Source organism: Pseudorasbora parva, chromosome 19 (assembly GCF_024679245.1).
Source record: "Pseudorasbora parva isolate DD20220531a chromosome 19, ASM2467924v1, whole genome shotgun sequence".
Classification (NCBI taxonomy): domain Eukaryota; kingdom Metazoa; phylum Chordata; class Actinopteri; order Cypriniformes; family Gobionidae; genus Pseudorasbora; species Pseudorasbora parva.
The window spans coordinates 22,947,550-22,974,801 of NC_090190.1; the positions used below are offsets into that span (position 1 = coordinate 22,947,550).

The following is a 27,252-nucleotide window of genomic DNA, read 5'->3' on the forward strand; positions in this document are numbered from 1 at the left end:
CTTTTTAATGATCCCCAAAGCCTTGATTATCAGGTTAAGGTGTGTCTGTGTAGGGTTAGATCTAAACTAAATCATGGATCATGAGCAAGACTGAGCAGCTCTGCTAATGTAACATCACAAACTCAACATAGGGCCTACTGCTGCCATCTCAAGACCCATGCAGTAGAAATGGTTCTAAGGTAGAGGACAAGAAGATGATTATTTACTACAAAGAGCCATTGAGAGGAGGTCGGCAAAGGATTCTTTTTTCCCCAATCGTACTCCAGCAGATTTTAACTTTGTGTGCAGCCACTCTTGGTTTAAGCTATAATTATTTTCCTCTTGCCTGCTGCTACACAGATTGGAATTAGCAAGAGATATTGAACGCCATGTGATTTTTTTTCCTTTTTGTTTTTATTTTGTAACGTTGTGTTGCTTTTGTAATAGTTGTTGCTCTTTTCTTAGGCTATGCTCTTTTTCAGAAAGAGAGAGAGGTTGAATTTTGCATTGTTATTAAAAATAAAAAATAAAAATGTTTGTTTTTCAACCCATTTATGAACTTCAAGAGATATCGAATGCATGTTTCATTTGAGTCTCATTGAACTCTCATTAAGAATTGAAACCATGGGTTGCTCGTTGAAACGAACAGACAAGGAAACGAGAACTATGTTCTATGTGTTTTTTAAGACCCGACTGGTTGATCGGTTTGCCTCAAAAAATATGTTGCAGCTGACTGATTTTTTTTGGTGAATAACCACAGAGAGGCGCCATAGCCCTTCCTCTGCACACTGGGTTCATCTCCAGAGTTGTAAGGGGGTTTAATAGTTTGCCGTGACGTCAGCGAGCAGATCTGGGGTCTGTGCTGCGCGTCTCTGGATGAAACTCAGTGGCGCAGCAGCAGGATATTTACCACACTCTACCACACTCACTGACTGAATTTCACCTGCCTTTACCTGCTGGACTAAACGCTACTATGAACCTGTCTGCTGTTCTGCTGTTTCTCATCGCCAGGGTCTGTGCGGAAAGTCTTGAGGGGCCAACAGGTAAGACACGAGTGTTTCAGAGACTTTGATTTCATACCACGGAGTCTAAATCATTATACTCACACACAATCTGTCCTGGGAATTTCAGAACAGTCAAAACAGACTTCGGAAGCACTTTAATCTCTTTTGCATGAGCTGGAAAGTTTAAGTTCCCAATTGTGTAACGGCTGGCGTATAATGCAGTATGTTTGTTGAAAGAATTTTTTTTAGTTTTGTGAGTTTTTATAGGACTTTTTTTCTTCTTCTTCTTCAGTGGTTTGAGGTTGGAATTTATTTATATGGACCATAATCTTTTGATATGAGAAATCTATATAAATCACTTCTTGTGACGATTTTTGTTTTCTGAAGGTAAACGTATTCTGAACGTATTCTGGCGTTATACGTCCAAAATCATTTAAATATGGCAGTGTGAATTTGAAGCTATATATGATAAATGTTCTATCCATCAGTAAAATGTTGCTTTCACTCACTTAAAAGACAAGTTAACAGAATTTACATTTATGTGATCCTGTTGTTCCATAACCATTCTTCTGTGGACCGTTAAAGATGTCAGGTAGATTGTCTCAGTCACTATTCATTTTCATTGTATGAAACAATGCAGTGAAAGTAACTGAGACTGTGACTGAGACTGTGAGCAGCCTATACATTTTCTTTTGTTTTTCATGGAGAAGAAAGAAAGAAAGAAAGAATGCTTGGAACAATATGAGAATGAGAAAATTTCAAGTTTACTAATGAACAAAAAAACAAACAAAAAACACAAAAAAGAAACAAACACACACACACACACACACACACACACACACACACACACACACACACACACACACACACACACACACACACACACAGGGTGTACCGTTTAATAAATATAAATCAACAATTTTTATAATTATTTTGTGACATCAAGTTGGCTCTATTAGATGATCCATCGACTAATTACTATTAGAAAATGTATTTATTCAATCATGAATTCATGGCTTTTCTTGATTAAATCTAGAGTTTCATTTGGGCTCAGAATCTGTGAGTAAAAGAATATGAAGAGGTATGCCCTGAGGATTGGCTTCTGTCAGACTCCTGTATATTGCCTCAGTATTTACATTTTTCCCCCCTGCTTGTTCAAAGTCTCTTGCTTTACTTTCATGACATCAAATATGATCGCTGTAGCTGTTCTGGCTTTGCTTGTCAGGTCGTCTTGTGGCTTGTTTAGGGATTTTTGAGCTCCTGGATCAGTTTCAACTCTGAACATAACAAATAAATGTGTGAAGACTGTTAAACTGCAAAAATCCATCCATCCATCCATCCATCCATTCTTCAAACCGTTTGTCCTACAGTATGTAGAGTCTTAGGCCATAGTTAATTAATAAACTTAATAATTACTATTACAAACAGTTCTACATTTCATTGGACAAATCTAAGTCAGAAATTATCTATCTATCTATCTATCTATCTATCTATCTATCTATCTATCTATCTATCTATCTATCTATCTATCTATCTATCTATCTATCTATCTATCTATCTATCTATCTATCTATCTATAATTCAGTCATAATTAATGTATTGATTTTAATTCATTAAAATTAGATGTTAGCACATTTTAGCTTACATGACAATGTTTTATTATTATTTAATTATATTATTTTTTGTGCATACCATGCCGTTTTTGTAGTTTACTATCAACATGATTCCATTCCGTCTATTCGGTGGCATTTATATTTTGTCAGTACACATTGGGCTGTTTACTGATGGATTTCGGGGAGCTTACTGCATGTATTGCGATGTTAAAGTTGATTTTTCTGTGTCTTTGAAGCATCCTTCATACTGTCAGATTACAGCATCACACAGTGGGGTGTGTGGGAGGTAATGAGACCTGAGTGCAAGTTCACTTCACTGACACTAACTGTGTGTGTGTGTGTGTGTGGCTGCGATTGGGGGCGAGAAAGGTTACAGAGGGTCTCTCACTGCAGTAATCCAAATGAAAGTGAGTGGGCATTTCAGAAAATGCGTTCAAGGACACAGTGGGATTGCACACTAGGCACTGCCAGTTTTTAAAGGAATAGTTTATTCCAAAATTACAATTCTGTCTTTAATTACATGCTTTAATTAAACCTGTATGCTGTTATTATTTTATCTGTATTTTATTCATACAATAAGTTCATAGTTAAATGGATAGTTCACCCAAATATGGTTAATAAAGGCCTTCTGAAGTGAATCGCCTCTTTCAGTTCAAATGCTTACACTACGTTTGACGTCACCGTCGCACCAGTTATGTATTTATTTATTTTTTTACGCTACCAACGTCATCGTCATGCCAGTTACTTTTTCTGTAAGTTGACTATGGAAGGTGGTACGTATTTTTACTTTATAACGTGTTAAATAAGGATATTTTTCTTACAAAAACCCATCAATTCGCTTCTGAAGGCCTCTGCTACCCCCTCGGTGCCCTGTGGATTACTTTTATAATGGATGGATTCACTTTTTTGGTCTTCACATTTTTGGCTGCCATTCACTGCCATTATAAAGCTTGGAAGAGCCAGAACATATATTAATATAACTCAGACATTTATACCAAGGATGTAAATCATGGGTTAAATTTAAATTTTGGGGTGAACTGTCCCTTTAATACTATGAGTAGTCATTATTACAGCTCTATATTTCAAGTCTTCTGAAACTATACTTTATTTCATCATTCAATGATAATTTTCCATTCTGCTGTAGCTCTGAAATCTTATTCTTCACTCAGGATATTCGAAAACAGGCGTTTTCGCGTCAGTTTTCCACTTGTTTTTGGTGATGTTGACATCAAAACTGGCAAAGGGCTGTCAGCGTGCTGCTAAATGAGATTTCAGGGAATGGAACAATTTAATCAGTGAACCGTTCCTTTAAAAGCCAAACGCACTGTGAATTCCTCCCTACTTGGTGAATACAGTTTGCAGATAGTTTGCTCACTCGTATAACCAGACTCATGATGTAGTACCACCTATGTGTAATGTGTAATGTTTTTTGACATTTACATTTGAAAAACTCTCAACATGCCTTTACTATATAGCAAACGAGTGAACGTTCTCTGCCGGATGCTGTTGTGCTTTGGCCATTTCCAAAGGAAGGGCTTTCAGCTTTGCTTGTGATGTTAAAGGTGCCCTAGAATGAAAAATTGAATTAATCTTGCCATAGTGAAATAATAAGAGTTCAGTACATGGACATCACATAATGTGAGTCTCAAACACCATTGCCTCCTATTTCTTATGTAAATCTCGTAAATCAAAAACTCAACAGAAAAAAAGTGCTTCTCAACATAAACCCAAACATGACACAAGCGTTGGGGATCATTTATATGCACGCCCCCAACATTTGCCTCTGTCCAAACAAGCCGAATCGGTAAACGACACTCGAAGATAGGAAAAACGGATCATGACACATGGTTGAGGTTTATTATAATCGGATACCACAACAAATCGTTCATTTGTTCGGCCCATTTCAAGCAAGCTTCACTCAGCGTCTTAAACTGAAGAAATGGGCAACTATATTCCTTCAAGCAGTAAGTCATTTTTCCACTTATTGACTAGCTGTTTAAACAATTTCTGATTAAATTGAAAGTTTCTTAGAGAGACCGCATTGTCTAGATGACGCAAGATGCTAGCACAGTAACAATCGGATACTCCAAGTACCATACAAAACGAAATAGTGTCTAATGACAAAGGGTAATATTTTTTTTGTATTACAAAATACAACCGTAGATACTTTGGTTACAGATCGTTCACGCGATCCTTCTAGCAAACGTCACCTTTTCCACCATATAAGTTAAAACGATAGTCAATGGAGATTGATAAAATGCAGCTTACTTGTTTATTGGTGTTTTTAGATCGTCCGTGCGCGAGAGAGAGCTTGCGTGCATATGGTTGCCGGATTGGACATGTTTAGGTTAAAACCAGAGTGTATACTGGTTTCTATTCACAGAAAAGCTCTGTTTGGGGGATTTAATTCCTGAAATCTGGCTACCGCACGAACGCGAGTTCTTTCTCGCGCGTGGATGATCTGAAAACACCAATAAACAAGTAAGCTGCATTTTATCAATCTCCTTTTGAGATGTTTTGCTTAGTTTAATTTAGACGGTCTGTGTTCTGTCAGGGTGATCAGGACTTTAGCTGGTTTACTGAGCTGCTGAAATAAGCCAATCAGAGCAGAGCTCAACATTAATATTCATGACTCTTTCAAATAAGGCAAAAACAGAGCATTACATCCTAGGGACAATTTATAGAGTTGTAAATGGACCTGTAAAACTGTATCTGGACAATTTTTTCCCTTAAATAAACCACATACCCTCTATGTAGATATCAGAGAACAATTTAACATATTGTTTCAAATCATTCTAGTGTACCTTTAAACACCACTGTGTCATTAAACTGCCATCTACAGAATAAGGCATAGCAATAAAACAGAGGCTTTTCCTGAACGAACAGATGGATAAATGACTGCTTTGATCAATATTGTGTCATACTGTGTATGTATTCATTGCCTGATTTTGTGGAATACTTAAATGTTATTGGTCAGACAGTGGTGGCATTTACAATCAAATATTAGCATAATAACCACTAAACTGTATTACTGACTAATGACCCTGACATGGCTGTTCTAGTTTTGTTTTTTATCGTACTGTACTTTCTTTTCCTCCCAGATAATCAAAGAAACTACACTCTAATCAATGTTTCATATGATTCATAATTCATTCATATACGTCAGCATCTCCAAATGCAATTCAAACCATTTGTCTTTCCGAGCTTTTCTGAACACTTACCCTATCTGCCTTGGTTTAATAAACAGATACTAACAGATATTCGCTAGTTGGGATGTCGAAGTGTTTACACTGTTTCAGGGAAATCAATATTTAGATACGCCTCTGCACATTTAGCTGCGATGGAGAATGCATTTTAACATAAAAAAATGACATAAGTCAGCTTTAACCCCAGGGAACCTACAAAATCCGGTTTAACCACAACCATCTGATATACTTTTTGCATGACACTGAGATGCATTCAAAGCACCAGGAGATGTTAGATAGAGAGAGAGAGGGATGGGTAGAAAAACTACAGAATAATGAATTGCGCTAGAGCAGTGTCCTGAAACCCCCAGCAGCCCACCAGAGTCAGCGGAAAAGAGCAAGAGTAGGTGGTTGATATTATGAAGGAGGGCAGCAGAGGGCAATCGCTAGGCTATTCATTCTCTCAACCGCTTTCACTCAGTACAGCGGCCTTACAGTGTTAAAGGCGATGAAGACATTGCACTCATGCTGCACACAATTTCAATTTGTTGTTCAAGTCCAGTCTTTAGAACTGACCATGCGGAAATTGAATCTTCTCCTAAAGTGTTTTCAATATTTGGTTTATCTACATCAGATAGCAGAATTGTAGCAAGCAAGAAGAACTTATGATGAAACGTATTAACTGAAAGTGCTATTTGAACAACACCGTTTAGTGTTTTGGGTCAGTAATATTTAGAATAAATAAAAATAAATGAATAAGTTTAATTGGGAAGTAAACACTAAATTGATCAAATTGGTCTCAGTAGAGACATTTTAATGCTACAAAATAACTCTATTTAAAATAAAATTATTATTTTATTTATCAAATAATCCTGAAAAAATAAAACAATAAAAAATGCTATCATGTTTTCCACAAAAATATTATAGCAGTTTTCAACATTAATAAGAACTGTTACTTGAGAAAGCAATTAGAATCCTTTCTGAAAAATTAAGTGATTCTGAAGAATAGACAAAAAGGTGCTGAAAATTCAGCTTTTATAAATAAATAAATAAATAAATAAATAAATAAATAAATAAATAAATAAATAAATAAATAAATAAATAAATAAATAAATAAATAAATAAAGCTATTTTATGAAGAAAAAACAAAAAATGCATCTTTTGAAATCTTGAAAAGTAAGTGTACCCATTAAGCCCACCGAAATCTAACTTTAGGTGTTTTTCATAGATATTGAAAGTTTTTAGGAAAAATACATTTTTAAAATGCAAGATTTATTTCTCATTTGAAAATATATTATATAATTTATATACATTTTAGAAGATAAAATAAAACATATATATTCAGTGGTGTAAAGTATTTGAGTAAATGTAAGTAGTTACTGTACTTGAGTATCTTTTTGGCTACTTTGTAGATGAACTGAGAATCAAATATATCAGCAACTCTTACTCTCTACTTGACTACATTTTTTTTAACAAGTAAATGCACTTTTTACTCCAATACATTTCTGTTGAGTAATGCATTCTTACACATTATTACATTTTCTGCTGCAGTTTGTTTCTGCTTTAAAATAGTAATATCGCCAATAAGGGCATTGAAGGTACTATATCTTGTGAGTTTTGCCTTTACTCAACCAAACATGTTCACAAGGCATTAGCAGGTGTTTGATTTATGAGATGAGGACATTACTGCAGCTGGTGGTGTGGCTGAAACCAGCACGTAGCCTACAGTGCAAGAAGGTTTTGACTATTTCATTTAGCTTTTTTATTTTATTTATCTGCTATATTGAAAAACCCTTTTTGAAGGATATTGGTTTATACTTTTGGCCTTTTTGTGCACTTAACTGAGACTTGAGAGTTTATAGATGTTTAAGAGGTGGTTGTGTCGACCTTGATTTTTTGCAATATTGAGGTGTTCAGTTTTATTTTGATTTTATAAAATAAACATTATTTTTCATCTTGATTATCAATTGTTTCTTATTTTCACTGCCATGTCTCTCAGGTGTCGAGGACTAGTGCATCGTTAAGCCATATTTAGTATGAGTAAAATACTTAAGTACTGTTAAACAGATATTCTAAGATGTATTGGAATTGGTGATTTGTGTAATGGAGTCTTCTTTGTAAGGAATCTGTACTTTTACTCAAGTATGGTTTTCAGGTACTCTTAACACCTCTGGATATTTTATGCAAATTTTGTGAACCGTTGACAGGGCCATGGCTCACTGACGGGGAGCGAAGGCTGTCCCGTGTGGTTGTATCAAACAGATGAGCTACTTTAGCTCAAAATGCTTAAGAAGGTAATGCTGGTTCTGATAGAAAGGTGTCCGAATACACAGTGCATCGCAGTTTTTGTGTAAGGAGCTGCATAGCCACAGACCAGTCAGGGTGCCCATGCTGACCCCTGTCCACCGCCAAAAGCGCCAACAGTGGGCATGTGAGCATCAAATCTGGACCATGGAGTAGTGGAAGAAGGTAGGAATCATGTTTTCTTTTACATCACGTAGATGGTCGGGTGCATGTGCGTCGCTTGCCTGGGGAACACATGGCACCAGGATGCACTATGGGAAGAAGGCAAGCCGGTGGAGGCAGTGTTCTGCTGTTAACCGTTGGGTCCTGCTTACTTTGTTACATTGACACTTACCACCTACCTAAGCATTTTTGCAGACCATGTACGTCCTTTAATGAAAATGGTGTTCCTTGGTGGCTGTGGCATCTTTCAGCAGGATTATGTGGATGTTTTGGCAGCAAAGGTTGGACCAACACTATTACTACTAGGTCATAATGTTATGCCTGATCGGTGTATATGTATTCTAAGGGGCTGTTAAATGCTTAAATCTGATTAACATGAACATGTCTACATGAACGTTCTGAGGTGTGCTATTACTTTCAAGGAAACGCATGGCTAAAATAGTTCCAGGCATGTGTTGACCGCATTACAGTTCCATATCACCTCGCCAAATGATTTCAGTTATTTCAAAGGTCTTTACAGCAAAAGAACCAAAACCCACAATGACACTCACCAAGGATATACATATAGTAAACCATAGGATAAAAACAAGTTATATCCATGTTTATTTGCCTTACAATTATGTTTTTTTTAGGCTATATATGGTTTCTCAAGCTTAAAATGCACACACAAACAGTCCGGACACGTATATGCACACGTCTCTCTTGCATCACCTATGCCAACTGAGTTTTAACAGAGCCCCTAAAGCGCGAGAGGAGGCAATAGGTGTGTTCGACTAGAAGCGCCGCTGTGCAGACTGATTTGTGTATGACATCAAAGTACCGTATGGACTGCTCCGTATGCTTTCGTATTGCTCTTGTGGTTTTTTGATGCCATACACCAATCAGTCTGCACAGCACCGCTTCAAGTCGATCACACCTAAAGCCTCCATCACGCTGTGATGGGATATGATTGGTTTATGAGAGAAATCCTTGTTTTCGTGCATGTTCAGAGCATGATGTGACAATGTTGCTGTGTTTGCACGCTGGAGTCCTGTCTTGTCATAACATGTTGCTCCACGTTAATTTTTTGCAGCCGTGCAAGACGCACGCTGATCACCTCCAATTGTGCAGGCTGTGCGTCACCTCCCTGCCCTTTATCTGAATAGACAGCCCTGAGAGATCTCACTCCACTGCATCCCTGCGCTGCGCTCACCTGCAAGGCATCGTGGGATAGCATGCAGGGCCTGTCAGCTCTCACATCCAGGTGCTGTCACTACATTGTTGCTTTTGCTGCTCCCGCAAGCCGTTACGGAACAGATGGTGTTTTGCCTGCGGGGTTTGCCCACCCTGTCAGATCCCATCAACCGGTGTTTAGGTGCCCACCCGTCCCTCATCCAAATACCTTCTTTACAACTCTATCACCAGGGCAACACTTTTTTTTATGTGAAGAGAGCCTTTCATATCTCCAATTTTATTTTATTTTAGCATACAGATGGTAGGAATAGAGACATCAGCAGATGGGAATAAAAGACTAACTATAGTTCACAAAATGGGATAATTAAATGTGAAAACAGTGATGTAATTCATTGATAATTGCAATCTTTCATAAAACCGCAAATCATGCAGATAAAGAGAGTTTTTTTTTCTTCTTCATCTTGCTTAAGGTTTCACTTGGGAATCCAAAGTAGGTCCTTGAAGTAAGGCTACTGGATTTGAGCCTGTAAGTGACCACCTACAAACCACTCAGAGCACCTTAGCAACCACAAGCTCGTTCAACACTCTCATAAAAACTCGACAAAGTACCTCGACAACTACCTGCAACCACAAACGACACCCTAAAAACAACATGCTTAAAACACCTTAGCAACTGCATGGCATGAGCTGTCAAAACAGCCGGAAGACCCTAACAACCACTTAGCAAAGTGCTCAAACACCTTAGCATCTACATTGCAGTTCACTAGCAACCACCCACAATCCCTTGCACCAACACATCTGCACCCTAGGAATCTACTCATAAGTATTCAAAATACTAAAAACCTACTTATAACCATGCACCCTAAAAACATGCTAAAACATTCAGAATACCTTAGAAACTGTATGACATGACCTGGCAACCACCCAGAAAACCCTAACAACGGTTTGGCAAGATGCACATTCAAAACACATTAGCAGCTGCGCAATATGCCAGAACAACCCAAGACAAAACAAATGCCTTAGCAAACATTGAGAATACAATAGAGGCCACATTGCTAAAAAATAACAACAACAACAAAACAATCAGAACCCTAGCAACCACTTAGCAATGTCTTCATAACAACTCAAAATAGCTAACCAACTACCTGCAACTTTAGAATTGACATACTGCAACAACATGCTAAAAATATATAAAAACACTTTCACAACTCCATTGGCAATGCCCTAGCAACCACCCACAACACCCTAGCAACCACATAGCTCAGTAGCACGCAAAATATCTTAAGTGTAACATTATCATTAAGTGTACATTGGTTGTACACTCGTTATTGATGTGCATTGTGGGTTCCAATGAGTGAACACTACTTTTTTTCAGTGAGCACTTTCGGACAGCCCTAGTAACACATTGACCACCATTCAGAATACAGTAAAAGTAGGGCCATATGCAGGGTTTTAGAAATGCCAAAAAGTGACAAAAGACTGTTTAAATTGAAGACTAATAAGTGAATTTAATGAAAGGCTATCAGGAAAGTGCCAAGTAACCAAGTTCATTAAATCTGTTCACAATAGGCACAATTTTAATCTTAATCATATGCCTAATGTGATGCAAATAAGCTTCGGTTAAGTTTTTTACATACCTGGATATTATTGTCAGTAGTTTAAGATTTCTATCATAATACGATTGTCAGATATGAAATGTTTAGCTACTTACATGTCACTTTTGACTGTTAAAACTGAAGCCTCATGCTGAAATATACTCTTGGCTTCTGTTAACATTAATAGTAATGCCTGCCTTCTTTGATTTGATTGGCCATCTCAGTCATTTTGACATTGACAAGTGCTGTTACACGAATCAACTGATCAGCTCAAATCAGAAAGCAATAATGTACAGTTATTATTAGCTAATTATTTCACAGCTTTTATTATTTTATAGGGACGGGCCTCAGGAACCTCATTGGTGGTTACAGCCATGACTAGAAGCCTTATAGCTATGCACTATTGCTATGTAATAACACAATTACAAACCGCATAGCAACACTATGCTGGGTTTCCAAGTTTTATGGGGTTTTCTCTCATCATTCGCTGGTGTAGCTCGTCCTTATATGCATCCGAGCTCCCTCATGAGAGGACTCGAGAACGGTGTGCCTCACAGGTGACACTCTTTCTCAATCACGCACTGGTCTCGCTCGCTCCTCCCACATCTCTTGCTCACCAACCTCGCCACAGGCGTCTTTTCATATACATAATGATTGTTATACTGCACAAACTGTATATTCTATCCCCTGATCCTAAATGTACCAATCACAAAAAAAAAAAAAAAAAAAAAAAAAAACAATTTCAAAAAAAATTGTTTGGTATTATTTTTAAGCTGTTTTCCTCATGGGGACCAATAACGTCCCTAAAACATAAGAAATATCTGAACTACACACAATCTCACCCTCATTTTGCTTGCAAATTGCCTGAACTCCAGTTACTACCATGGCAACATGGAAAGTATGAGAGTTAGAGAGTGCTAGGACTCCGGAGCTGGATTAAAACACTGGCACCCTCAGTGACTCAGTCTCTCTCTCTCTCTCTCTCTCTCTCTCTCTCTCTCTCTCTCTCTCTCTCTCTCTCTCTCTCTCTCTCTCTCTCTCTCTCTCTCTCTCTCTCTTTCTCTCTCACACACACAACATTTGGGGGAAAACACATAACTCACCTTCTCATGTCCTTCAGAGATGCTGATGGTTCTTCCAGGATTGGCAAACACAGCTTTACTGCACAGCTGTCCAAACAATTGTCTAACAAAACTAAAGGAGCAGTACACACTTGAATGTAAATTTATGCCATCATTTACTCTCTGGCATGCCACATATTTATTGGCAGAATGTCAGACCTGTGATGTGTGATGTCATTGTCATCAAACCTGACCTAATGCACCTCAACACAATTATAAATATGTGCAAGCACAAACAAAATTTAAAGGGGTAGTTTAAAAAATAAGACATTTTGAAGAATGTCGGTAAACAAATGGTTGCTAGACCCATTGACTTCCATAGTATGGAACAAAAAAAAACATTGAAGTCAATGGGGCCAATCTGTTGGTTACCAACATTCTTCAACATATCTTCTTTTGTGTTCAGCAGAACAATTGACGCTGAGTAAATGATGACACTTCTTTTTTGGGTGAAATATCCCTTTAAGATGGGAGAGGGGGAAGCAGTGCCCCTGCAATATTTTTTTATGTTTTTTTGATAACAGCCTTCATGTGTAATATAGCTGTTTGTGAATGTAAAAGGCCTGCAAAGGCGAACAAAAATACAAACTCCCTGAAACGAGGTATCAGTAATTTCATTCTTCATATGGTAGAAGACCCCCCTCAATGTTAAGTGGTCTCTTAATTTTTTCCAGAGCTGTATATATAACTCAACTCAAAATTACTTCAAACTTAAAATGAAAATGGATGCATTTTTCATTTTTGAATCTTCACAGTATTGTTATTTGCTTTCATTTCATAGAAACACGTCAACATGCAGCAACAATTTGTTTTGTAATATCATTTGCATATGAGGAAACATTTTGAAATATACTGTATTATATTAATGCACTTTCTGATCATTTGAAAAAAAAAAAAAACTTTTGACAGTCAAAAACATATATGGATGTCCACCATATGAACCGTTGGCATTATTTATTCACACGTCTGCACCTTGGCATGAAGTCAGAGGGGAAGGTGACTTTGTCAAGTGTGTCAGCATACTGTAACACCTGGGATAACAGCTGTTTCTTTTCCCCACTGGCAACCCCTCCAGCGGACAGTGAATTGGGCACCATAACCCACTGAAGAGAGGTCTATTCAAGGGCATGTAGAGGCCAGACCCAGATGGAATCTGCACACTGATTTGAAAGCAAAATCTCATAGATTTGAACAAACTGTTCAATAGACCTGAGAGAACTACACTCTTTGGCAGCTAAAATCATCATAAAATTCAATTAAATATTTAATAAATGAACACACGAGACTGAAGACGTGTGGAATTTAGTGAATGATGGTGCTTCCTCAGCTGAAACACGAAAAGCTTTCCGCAGGCATAAATTCTTCCACAAAATCAACCCATCTCTTTTGTATCTTACCATCATACACTATGCTGTCATATGCACTGCTAAAAGTTCAGTCTAATGTGTTTACAGCTTCAAAACAAGCATGTCTCTAACACTCTATAAAAGCTTTACCTTATGCACATCAACTGTGGACATAATGAGAAGATCTTAGACGGTTAGACCCCTCCCTTCATGACCCCTTGACCTCAAACCCATCTCCTTCATGTCTGGGGCTTTTCAGTGCGTCACAGATGTTGTTATGACTGGAGACACAATGAATGAAACTAGGACAGTAACAATGTCAGATATAACCTCATTCAATCAAATCACCACATAAGCATCAATGTATAATTAAAGAATTAATAATTATGTATATATTAGATTAAAATACAGTAGCTGCAATGAAGAGGAAAGTGTGTCAAGGCAAACTTTGAAAGTCGGCTTGGCAAAGCTTATATTGAATAAAAGAAAGCTTGAGACGCGCCTAAAGCCGGGTGAAGACTGCACGATTTATAATAGTCCTTTATGATTGTTTCTCTAGAAATATGATCCCTATTGTAAGCCTTGTTACACTGAAAGATTTAAGTTGTCATTAATGTCAGACTGTACAATAATCAAGGCACGTTCAAAATGGACTAAAAAAACTCATCCTTGGTTGCCTTGAGTAGGGGAGAGCGGGGTAAAATCTAACACTTTTTGACTTTCTCAGCTTGTGTAAATGCACTTGGAGTTCAGAGTATTTATTTTTTCCCACATTCATTTCACACGTCTAATATTGTTTCATTAATACAGTGTATACTTTCTTCTTATTTTACCCTGAAAGAATGAAAAGGAAATGTGACAACATGCCCCAATTGGGGTACATTGTAACGTGAGGGGCACATTGTAAAATGAGCAAATGAGTTTAAAATGTTTCCTGATATAATAATAAAAATATGTGTACAGTATATATATATATATATATCCAAGACAAACTAAAATATTTTGTCAATAAAATACAATATTAACTTTTTAAAAAGATATATAACAATGACATCGCTAAGTACACCTATACAGCATAGATAAAAACATAATAATCATAATAAACACATAATTATTTCTGAACATTGACTTTGACATTGATCATTATTCACCTTTTTCTCATGGTTTCTTAAATTAATTCTTAAAGTATAGAATATAATCGCGTAGTTCTAATAGGTGCTCATTGTAACGCAGTTTGCAACGCACCCCAGCTGCTCAACTGGGATTTAAACCCAAGGGGGTAATCTAGCACTCGGAAAGCGTTCCACCCATAGGGGCGGCCATTGCTAACCAAGCCATCACCTGCTGTTAGCATCCCATTGACTCCCATTCATTTTTGAGTCACTTTGACAGTGAATAAACTTTACATCTGAGGCGTTTAAAGACTCCATTTGTCCATTGTTTATTTCTAAAGAAACACGACAATGCATAAAAGGCTCCATTACCTTGTATCTTACACTATCGCCCCGTAGAAGCTGTTTTCATAACCAACGCGACTCTGTGGCACAGTTGAGAAATTACCGTATAAACAGGAGAAGACGCTCAGAAACAATCTTTTACTGTCTATGAGGCAGTCGGGGGGACGTGGAGACATAAAGTCTGATAAAGTTAAGGGAGAAGAATGGGGAGAAGCCGATGGTGAGCCAAAAGCAACGGGAGAAAATATTTAAGCAACGTGATTCAGATTTCACTTTCCACAACTACTAGAAGACTCACTGCTGTCAGACAGGTTGCTTACGTCACATCTACGTCGTCAAGCTCAGTCTGAGCCTGCGCAGTTCGCTCAGCCATCAGGAAGTGAGTGCCTCTGATTGGCCTCAATTTTCCGCCATTGAAGTCAATGGGATAGCTCTGTCCATTTCTTTTACTGTCTATGTTTAAACCGTGGCTCGTGTTTTGCTGTTAGATCAGCGTTAAAGAACGATCTGAACTGATATAAGATTAAAATAATATCATATTTGTCTAATTTTAAATAAACACAAAAAAACAGAGATGAAAAATAAACTTTAGACATTTACTTTTACTTTAGAGTTGTTTAGATTTTTTTTTAATTTAGATTTAGAGTTGACAAAACCCTACAAATCCAACTTGGTTTAGATCAGGTTCAGCAGGCTCACAATGCTCGGTATAAACACTCTAAATCAATTCAGGGTTTGAGCCAGAGTGTGTGATTAACTAGAGCTGCAATCAGACAATCACACGGGAACATGGAGAGCGTCAGTTTGATTCACTTCTTTGTTGAAGATGGGATCGTTATGAAAAATGGAATGAATTTAAACACATTTACAAGTACTGAAATAAACACTGCTGTTGCAAAAGTTTGAGAAGATGGCTGAATGAAAACACCTCACTATATCAATGCATGTGTATCAACTGAATTTAAATAATTTATTTATGTTCACAAAGAGCTAAAGGGGAAAAAAAACATGGGAGCTTAATCTGTTTAAAATATTTGTATATTGAAACTTGTATTTATATACACCGATCAGGTATAACTTCATGACCTCCTTCCGTGTTGGTTCCCCTTTTGCTGCCAAAACAGCCTTGCATAAGTTCTGCCAGGAAGACTCATTACATCTCTCATTACGTTTAGATCTAACCAATCATCATCTTACACTTGGAGTATAAAAGATTGGTACTTACACGTCTGAGTTTGCAGATGCCAACATTCACCCCATCCTCCCCACCACCACCAGGATGGTCCCTGCCCATACCTCCCGGGGGTCAGCTACACCCCTGCTTTCTTCTTCAGGCAGGAAATGCAGAGTCCGTTACTCTCTGAATGTGAGCTACAGACAGGCCAAATAACTTATTATGCAATATTTTGCTTTCATTTGCTGGTCGGTTAATAAATAAATGTCATTATGTTATCACCCCCTGTATTTCTTGTAGAAATATGTTACTTTGCTCACAGCTGGCTTGGTTTGCGATCTCTAATCCAGAATAAAACCAGGTAGAGTAAGTTAGCATGACGATGAACACAGCTAGAAAACAAAAAAACAAAACACCTTCTTGAGGCTGAAAAACCAGAGTTTGCTTAAACTAATCTCAAACTTACCTGTGTGGCAAATGAAAGTGATTTTATGCAACAGACCTCTGTTATTACATTATCTGATATTTTAAAGACCTTGACACACAGCTGTGAGGTTCTGCAGGATCTCTATGATGTCATTGCGTTCTAATTATACGATGCCAACATGCTTAGTCAAGCACACATAACTTCATTTTTACCACCAAGTAATACCACCACGACGCTAGGGTATTCTGCTAGGCTGCCAGAGGGTTGCCCTTATGTTTTCCACTTTGCAAAAATCATAAAGTAATATCATACCTCTTCTCAACATGCCACAGAGCTATTCAGTAACTGTTCTCTGCTTTTTTTGTTACTATAGACGAATAATTGACCTTTTCTCAGAGATGCTCTGTCACTCTTACCAACCTTGTGTAAGTGATGTTGGCAGCCAAGGTGAATCCAAAGGGATTGTCTTATTCAAAGAGAAAGCTGGATTGATTTCAGATAAGATTGAAGTTGCTCCTTAAAGGGATAGTTCAGCCCAAAATGAAAATTTTATTCTGAAAATACTACTAGTACAGTGGTTGCCGAGATGCCGAATGGCTGCTTGGTTACAAACATTCTTCTAAATATCTTCCTTTGTGTCCAGCAGAGGAAAGAAATTCATACATGTTTGGAACAACTTAAGGGTTAGTAAATGATGACAGAATTAACATTTTTGCAAAGCGCTTTATCAACTTTATGCCAATCATGAACTTGAGCAGTTTGGAAAAGCGTGTTGGGATGATACAATCCTGGTTTCTGTGTAGAAGTGTCCACAGGAGTAGGAGGAAGAGGCATGGAGAAAGTTGCGGCAGAGGAAGGAGAAATAATAATTGAATATTTGAGAAACCCTCCCACTTCAGATGCTTTCTTGTACTATTTTTATACCATGGAGGGCGTTAACAAACGAGAAAACAAAGGCTTTGTCCAGTAATAGCATCTTCCTCGAGGGTCTGACAGGCCTGGTTGCCCCGGAAAATGTGACGGCAGTGGGCCGAACCTAGAATGGACTTCAACGTTCAGCCTTTTTGTTCAGGAGAAGTCTTCACCATTCCCATCCGAAATAACCCGTCTTTGTATACCCTCCCACGTCACGCACTCTCTTTATTGTTTTCATTCCCAAGACAACCCATTATTACATGCTGAGGTGGAAAGTGGGTTATGTTTTGGAACCGAAATCAGCGTTCTCCCGATATCTCACTCTCTCTCCATTGTCCGTTACTCCCTCATCACGTGTAGCAAGAAAAAAAAAAGACAAAGCCACTTCTTAATTAAGGCCGCCAATCATTTGGAAGAGAGATTTGGGTGTGGAAACAGATCCACGTGGCGTCCTAATCACACTAGGAAAATCTCTATTGTCAGCGTTGAATCCTGGGACAATGGAAGTCGTGGTCTGTCACTGATTAATTGGGCGCACAGATTAGGAGCAATAGATTTTTTGTTTTGTTTTCATTCACTAGCCGTCTCACTCCCATTCGACAGAGACAGAGACACACAGAGAGAGAGAGAGAGAGAGAGAGAGAGAGAGAGAGAGAGAGAGAGAGAGAGAGAGAGACAGGTGCAAAGAATCAAGCTTCTTAACCCGCCCTGACACCAATCTGCTTGTCTTTTCGTCTGTAAACCAAAGGATGTCAAGTAAAGCTCTAGAGTCCTGCATGTTTAATTAATAATCTGTTGGAGAGGGATTGTAGAGTGACAACAAGAGAAAGAGACAGGGGAAGTGAGAATAGATATCACAGGCTGCATTGTGTCTGGGTTCATGCCGTTAAACTCAAGGATTAGGGGCAAGTTACAGAGAAAAAGGTTGAAAGCAAGTTGGCCTCAGATTGGTGGAAAACGGCCGTTAGTCAGTAGAATGTCTAAAGTAGACCATTGAAAGAAAGGGACACTGACATGTCATAATCCAATTGGGATATGCCTAACAGACTAAAATAGACATCTTTAATTGCAGTTCTGGCAGAATTTGTAACAAACCTGTTCTAACTTTTTGGCATTCCATTTTTGGCAAGAACACACCAGTTTATACCTGCAACATTTGATACCTTCAATGGTTTAAAATGAGATATGTGAGTCATAGGCATAGCGTTATGCAACCTACACCACTGAGTCACCAGATTTCCCAGAGTTTGCCAAGTTAGAGGCATCAAATCTTTGAAAGATTTTCAAAGTTTTGTTTGAGGAAGTATTAAGTAAACTTTATATCCATCTTTGCTTGCTTTGAGAAATGTGTGTGAATTATGTACTTCTCAATGGAATGAAGGCAGTGACACAGCAGGAGACCGCTGCACCATGAATGTCCTAACACTTTTGGGGAGTTTTATCATATCATCAGTTTACCCACTTCCAAAAGTCAAATACGTAGCCCATCTGTGGCATATTGCTTTATATGCCAGTCTGTCTGTATGGGTGGTTCTTTGCCTTGATAAGCTGTAAATTCCTACCACTTTTAAAGTCATTGTATTTACAAGATGAATGCACATAAACGGAATCACAGTGTCATAATTGCTAGTGGGAAACTGTTCTTTAGTGGAGCATTTTCTTTGAAATTCTGATTTCTGAGTTGATGGCGTATCAGTTGAAGATTCCCAGTAGCAGATGATGGACTGGGGAACAATAGTTTTGAAACCCCTATATCCCAACTGTTCTCAGATCAGAGCAAAAGCCCAACGTCTACCAACGCACTAGCAAGAACACACTGAGATCTTAGAATAAACCAACAGCTTCAAAGAATATGTTTGAATCCCTGAGGCTGATGAGCCAGTCTCACATCTGTCTGAACAGATGCCTTCATCTTAACACCCATTTTTATTTGAAGTTGATATTTTTGATTGTGGCTCTGGTGTAAAAAAGTAGCAGTTGTGTGAGACTCGGTGTGTGAGAGTCATGATGAATGTGTGTAGGTGAAAAGAAGTGAGAAGAGCTTTTTCATTGTTTGATGCTGCCAGTGGGAGAGTGTTTGAAATCTTCTCAAACTGCTTTGGAGTTTCATTTTTTGTCTGACAGGGGCGTTCAGTGGTTCTGTCAGGAGCTGCACCTTGAAGATCATATGCAGTGAAAAAACCACACTACCACACAAGCACAAATGTGTATGAAACCCAGCAAAGTGGACAACTCATTACAGGCATGTTGGGAAGGTAGGATGTGTAAATAGATTAGCTAATGCTACTCTTACAATTTCCAGAGGAATTCACTGAATATTTGTTGACCATCAGTCCGAACATTATGGTATTGCTTGCCTTTTGATATTATAGAGCAGCGTTTCCCAACCGGGGTGCTGCGGCTGACGTCTGACGTGAGCAGGGGTGCCGTGTAAAAAGGTGCCGGCGCGGTTCATCTCACATCTAATGACGCATGTTTAATATGGGTTAATATAATACTTGAAAATAATGCTTTTATGTATGTTTCTGTCGATGGATACATGTGCTGGCTCCTCAGTGATACACTACAACAGCGATAATAAAATAAAAACGTGGGCAAAACAGCCTCTCTTTGTAAACTGTGTTCAAAGCATGCCAGTGCTGCCGTATGACCTGTCATTTTCGCCGTCATCATCACCCGGGTATATCCACCAGAAGACGCGAATGAGAGCGTGCAAATATTGAGTTCTCTTTCAAGTCTTGCGCTTGAACGGACAAACTCACACAAAACATGTCCATATCAACATGTCCATCTTGATAAGTATATTTACTTTATTCCCTGAACATAGAAAATACCGAACCGTACTAAAACTGTGAACCTAAATCCGTGAAGCAAACCAAATCGTGAGCAATCTGTACCGTTACACCTCTAGTATTACGTATGCGAGGGGGTGCCACAAAATCTTGAACATTTTTAAAGGGTCCCATGACAGAAAAAAGGTTGGAAACACTGGTATAGAGTATGGCTTCATACAGGACACACACACCAAAAAAAACCTTTTGTCTTCTAAATTAAGACATATGTTCAGGGGGTGATTTTGGTGGTTATGAGGTAAAAGTCCCATTAAGAAAAGTTAGGCCCAATCCCAATTCTATTTTATACCCCTCCGCCTAACGCTATGCCTACCCCTTTCCCCCTTGAAATGGAGTAGCAAGGCATATGGGTAAAATTATTCCCCTAAAAAATGGGACACCACTTCTCATCATACCCCGTTTCTTTTATTAGTGTTCTGTAACATTTAACAAGTATGAACGGCAATGAAGTGCGTACTGGTTAAGCTATATCTAACAGAAATCAGGCATGAGAAACGTATAACAAATTAGGCTACTCACTCCCAATGTTGTTTTGCTCTATGAAAACAGCGCACGTTTTCAGTTCAAAAATGTGTGCGCTATCGTTTCCTAATACAATACAGAATGATACAGAACATACAATACTGGTGAAGCCATTTTTCCATTGGGCCAAACTGTTTTCCTTGTTTGTTAACCGCTCCATTCCGTGCTGATCTGAGCCAGCCGGTACGGGTATGGTTTTGTTTTCTACTGTGGCGCTGCGATAACTCTTTGCAATGTAATTCAAACGAGTCAGTTGTTGCCTTGGAGATGCAAGAGTTTACAGAAGATACATGATATAAATATCGTCTGCATTATGATGGATGACCAGTTTTTTTTTTTTTTTTTTTTTTTTACTGAATTATTAATTTATTATTCACTACACGCATTCTAGCAGCCTGTAGTCGGTGTATGCATGGAATCATACCCCTTCATCATACCCCTTCGCTTGAAGTGTGGCCCTGGAAAATCTTTGTTTGAAGGGCCATCTGGCCCTTACCCTTACCCCTGACAAATGCCCCCTTACCACTTCAGCCAAAAGAGAATCGAAACACCCCTACCCCTTCACGTGAATGCGGAAAACGATGGGTTAGTGGAAAGTGAAGGGGTAGAAATGGGATTGGGCCATAGTCTGTTTGATGGCTGCTATATCATATGTAAGTCTCTTCTTGCTATGTTTACTAAATTATTTATCTATCCACAATTTTGCACATTATTATTATTGTTATTTTTATTATTAATATATTCCCTCATAATATTTAACCAAAAACATTAACTTACTTTCCCTCTCGCAACAATGTCTCTTCTATGATGATGAGTGCACTGGAGCATAGACTGGCCAATTTTCCCTCTTTAACCCGTCACACTCTTTGAGATCGCAGCAATTGACCCTTTTCACATTTCTGGGTTTCTTAGAAGCAGAATTCACATAGCTGGGTAAATTTCTATAGTGGAATGAGAAACTACATTAAATATATATTTGTTTGTTTACCAATTTGCTTAAATAGCAAAAGAAAAGCTGCACAATATAGTTTTCACAACTTTCCAGAAGAGGATAAAAATATAGAGATTGATAATGGAGATGGAGATAAAGAGGTAAATTGTACCATCACTCCCATAGTTGTTGTATAACACCCTCATAGCAGCATTAACTAGTTGTTTTGTAATTTGCTGCAAAGGTAATATAGACCTAATACAAAGTATATTGTTGTAAATGTACATAAGCTTCAAAAACTTTGCAGGATTTACAATGCTCTGATTATTGTAAAAACACATCACAGTCTGTTTCATTAGAAAACGGCAATGATCCAACAGTCTAATCAATTCCTAATAGATAAAATCAAGCCCCTACCTAATTTGTTTCTTTCTAGAGAAGCCGTTTCAGTCAGATATATGTCACAATAGACTTTATCCCATGATTTACTCACCGCAACCCATCCTAGGCGCATATGACACAAATTAGAAAAGAGTTATGTTAATTAATATCCTAACACTTTCCATTTCCGCTTTATAATGGCAGTGACGGGTGCATTGAGTTTGAAGCTCAAAAAAGCATATTCATCCATAATAAACGTAGCTACTCCACAACTCCATGGGGTTAATAAAGGGCTTCTGAAGTGAATCTATTGGGTTTTCAAAGAAAAATATCCATATTTAAAACTTTATAAAGTAAAATATCTAGCTTCCGGCAGACTCAATAGGCTGTGTCACTGCCATTATGAAGCTTGGAAGCGTCAGAATATTTATTAATATGACTCAGATTGTGTTCATCCGGAAAAAAAAAAGAAAAGAAAAAAGTTACACTTAGGATGGCTTGAGGGTGATTAAATCATGGGGTAATTTTAATTTTGAAGTGAACTACTTCTTTAATGTCAAGTCGGAGAAGGGAGTTCCTAAATTTCCAGCAAATCCTTGGGTTCGTCTTTCTCTCTTTCTTCACACTCACACACACTTTTTCCAGTTTTGATTTGAGACCAATTTATTCTGGCTCAGTGACATCATGGGCACCAGTGCAGAGCCGGCGCTCCACGATCTGAATACAGGAAAGAAAAATGCCACTGAGAAAAAAAAAGACACTCATTATCAGAAACCACAGGAGTGAGACGGATAAATGTGTGCAACTGTGTATAGTGGGAGGTCATTTGAAGGACACTCTTCGTTAGTTATCAGAATGGTCATTGATGCTGATATGTGACCTGTGATCGATGGAGTGTGTGTGTGTGTGTGTGTGTGTGACAGTAGAGTCCTTGTCTTCAGAGCTCACTGCAGCCCTTGTATTTTCAACGCTGTTGGACAGCCTCAATGGCAGCTTCACTTCACTAGAGGCACTGTGTGTGTATGTGTATGTTTGTTTGTGTGTGTCTATCCCAGTGGGGGCTTCAACCTGAATGCACACTGACAAACTGACATTGGGATTCATGTCTCCGTTGGGAAATAAGCTTTTAAACCATAAAGTATTGATTGATTGATTTGTTTATTTGTTTTTTAAATGTAAAAATGCAGAACGTTTTCTGTGAGTAGAATTTGTGTACTAATAGAATATACAGTTTGTCCAGTATACAAACCATGGAGAGTCCCTTCAAAGATAGAGAACTAGACGTGTGTTCATGCCAACAGTAGTGTCACTATCAAGGCTTCACTATCAAGACTACCACACTTGCCAATCAAATTTATTAACCACAGGACTATTTTGACTGTTTATTTATAAATTGCCAGAGCAATTACAGAAACACTATAATGAGAAAATAATTTAAGATACTGCGGCTTTATTTATTATGATTTTATTGTTTAGTATTAATTTATTTATTGCAGTACCTGAAAACTTTATCTTGTAATACATCCACATCAGTAGGTGTCAGTATAATCAAGTTAACATTATATTGGCCACACACACACACACACACACACACACACACACACACACACACACACACACACACACACACACACACACACACACACACACACACACACACACACACACACACACACACACACACACACACTCTGTCCCCTTACACTGCCCCTACCCCTAAACCTACCCATCACAGGAAACATTTTGCATTTTTACTTTCTAAAAAAATCTCATCCTGTATGATTCATAAGCATTTTGAAAAGTGGGGACATGGCCAATGTCCTCATATTTCACCCTCTCCTTGTAATACCTGTGTCATACCCATGTCATTATACACATTTGTGTCCTCATATGTCACAAAAACATGCCCACACACACACACACACACGCACACGCACACACACACACACACACACGCACACACACACATGCACACACATTTTTATACCGTACACTGCCCCTACTCCTATACCCACCACATGAAACATTCTGCATTTTACTTTCTCAAGAAAACTTGTGTATGATTTATAAGCATTTTGAAAATTGGGGACCGCTGGCTGGTCCCCATAATATAGGTGATCTCAGGTTTTACTATTCTTATGGGGACATTTGGTCCCCACAATGTAATATAAACAAGGACACAAACAAGGTTTCCCAAACACTCCTTCCTGTTCAGCAAAACAGGCAGTCCCCTTTAATTTCTGAGCTAATTCTGTCTAGAGCTTCTCTTATACTAAATTTAGGATATTACTTGAACTTTAAAAGGCTTCAGATAGTTAGTGTGTGCAAGATCTAGCACTTTATTCCAGAACTCACTAAGTCCCTGGGTGTGACCTTTAGTGAGTCTTAACAAGCATATCAGGAGTCCCCGCTGGGTTTGTCTCTCCTTACCCCGGCTCCAACAGTTTCTGGGACATCTAACAGTAGAAAGTATGAAAAAAGTGATAAAATGAGGGCCATCTCCTTTAAGCCGACGGAAGACGGGTTTTATGCATTATCCTGACCCTAGTGACCTCTCGTGGAGCATTCTGGGTCAGTGTCACAGAGATAAATGAGAAGACTGGAAGATTTTTTTTTTCTGTCAGATTGATCTTTTTTCACTCAGAGGAGGGGAAGTGTGAAGATGAGGAAAACAGTGGAAAGAGGATAATACGAGGAAATGGGAACAGACAGATGCTCTACAGCTCAGCATCACATCAGCAGCACAAAAGCTATTAGGAGACTTTAAAGCAATAGTTCACTCTAAATTGAAGTTCTGCTATCATTTAATCACCCTTATGTCGTTCCAAAACGTCTCTCCTCAAAAGGAGAAGTTTAGCAGAATGTGTGTGTTGCCACATTGTGAGTGTCCATGTATTAAATGTAGATCCAATCTCTTGCTTCTCAGATCTGAGAATAAGAGCCTGGTAATGGTACACGTGTCTTTTGTAGAGGTTTAGAGGAGATCTCCACAATTCTTCAACTTGTGTTTAGATTTACCAAGATGCCGAACTCATAGATCTCAATATGGACTTTCCCATCAAACTTCCAAAGACCAAATGACCTGAGCTACTCTATGTAAACAAATGATTTCTTCTAAGGCATTTTAGGTGAAAAGATTGAAAACGTATTGGGACAACACTGAGAACTGAATTAATTCTTGTGAGATATGAAAGAGCAACTTTCAAAACATTAAAATGTTACTCTGCCATTACACATAAACGGTATGTCAGCTTGATTATAGTATAGCAGTGATGGAGTCTGTTTTTTCACTTTATGCCGTGAAGGGCAACGGCTGGTGATCTTTACTTTCTGGAAGGCTGCAGACTTTACCAATTTTATTCCTGAGCAAGCAAACATTATGAAAATCTGTTTTCACAGAGCTGCTGTAAGGTTCCACGGCCACATGACTGCAGCTTATGCACATGCTTTAGTAAGAATCTTTTATAGAAGACTTAACTGAATCATGGTTTCAGATGAAAACCATCATAGATATTTTTATTTTAATTTTCTGAACTTTTGACTAAAGTAACTCATACAACTGAAATGATTAGTTTTGCAGTGTAAAAATAGATACATTAGATGAGAAACTAAGAAATTGGGCAACACAATATTGTAGAATATTAAATATGTTAAATATTGTTGTACTAATAGAATGTAGACTCAGACTGCTCTTAAATGGCCTCTACAGACAAAAGCTTATATGAATTATTAAATTATTAAAGTAATGAAACTGATTTTGAGTACTTTTCTCATTTCCTGCACTGGAATGCCTTTTTATTACCCGTCTTGGTGGCAACTCTCAGACAATTTGTAGCCTAAACCTTTTAGCGGCATTGTGGATTGATATAATTGGCAGACGTGGTGCACTGCAAATTCAAACGAGAACCAATCAAAAGCATCAGACTTGCATCACTTTAATAATCGGTCTTTAAATGGCAAAGCAAAGCAAAGTAACACATTTATTTTCTTTAACATATTCTATCTGACTAACTAACTAACATAGGTCAGTAATGTACCATCATTTAACCATTGTTGAAACAGAAAGTGGAAAGCCAAATAAAGGAAAAAAATAGACAGAAGCCATTATGGTGGTTTGTGCCCTTCGACGCGGTAATCATTCAGGCTATTTAACCAGCAGTTACTGTCAGGTTGCTCATTATCTCAATTATCATTTGCATTCCCAACAAAATGGTGAACACATATTTCAGCTTTCAGTGACAGCATGTTTTCATGAAACATCCTGAAAACTGAAAGCCAAATAGGTGCTTTCACTGCGCATGGCAGGAATTGGAAATTGTACAAAAAGTCAAACACAAAGTTCAAAGGTGTAATAAGTGAGATAAGGGAAAAAGAAAAACTTGACAAGACTCTCCACAGACAGCCCCAGGGAAATATAGCAAGGTAGACAGAGAATTATAAATTATAAACAAACCTCCAAATACACACAGTCATGGCGAAACCTCATGATAACAACAGACCTGAGTGAATTGTAAAGAGGGTTCGACAAGATAAGCACTATATCTGTGTGAGAGATGTGAGGTTTGCTCGAAACTGAGAAGGCAGATTTGGAAAGCTAAGGTTTTGTGGATGGCAGAACCTTATTAGATTAAACCCAAGGTTTATTTTTCTCCATCATGCCCTGATGGAGTTTTGGTTCCTTGCCACTGTCGCCTCTAGCTTGGCTCGGAGACACTAAAATTTCAACTAAAGTTTTCAACTAAATATACAAACAAAATTAATTACTAAATTAACTGTATCAATTTTCTTACTGATCTGCCAGATTGTCGCTATATGATACATTGAAATGAGCTGATAACGTCACCGTTTTCTCCAGAACGACTGTACAGTCTAATCAAATTTTGTTGGAATATTGTCCTGTTTAACACTGTGAAGCTGCTTTGAAACAATCGTCATTGTAAAAGCGTTATATAAATAAAGTCGACTTGACTAGATCTCTCGATAGCACTTTTATCACACACATCTTCTAATAATGGTCTCCAAAGTTTGTTACTTTGATGTCTTGGCCACTGTCTACCTTCGCTGTGTAGAAGACAACAGTTGCATGTTCTGAGGTTCTGAAATCTGTGATT

The 27,252-nt window shown here is 38.1% G+C and overlaps 1 protein-coding gene across 3 annotated transcripts in view; it reads left to right on the top strand.

Annotated features, from left to right (window-relative positions):
• The first annotated feature begins 848 nt into the window (after nt 1-848).
• Nucleotides 849-27,252, top strand: part of ptprua (protein tyrosine phosphatase receptor type Ua) — a 353,612-nt gene continuing 327,208 nt past the window's right edge. For all 3 annotated transcript variants that reach the window (XM_067426694.1, XM_067426695.1, XM_067426696.1), the window contains exon 1: nt 849-1,022. In XM_067426694.1, the coding sequence (XP_067282795.1) occupies nt 953-1,022 (70 nt within the window). In that variant the 5' untranslated portion in view covers nt 849-952. The remainder of the gene's footprint in view (nt 1,023-27,252) is intronic.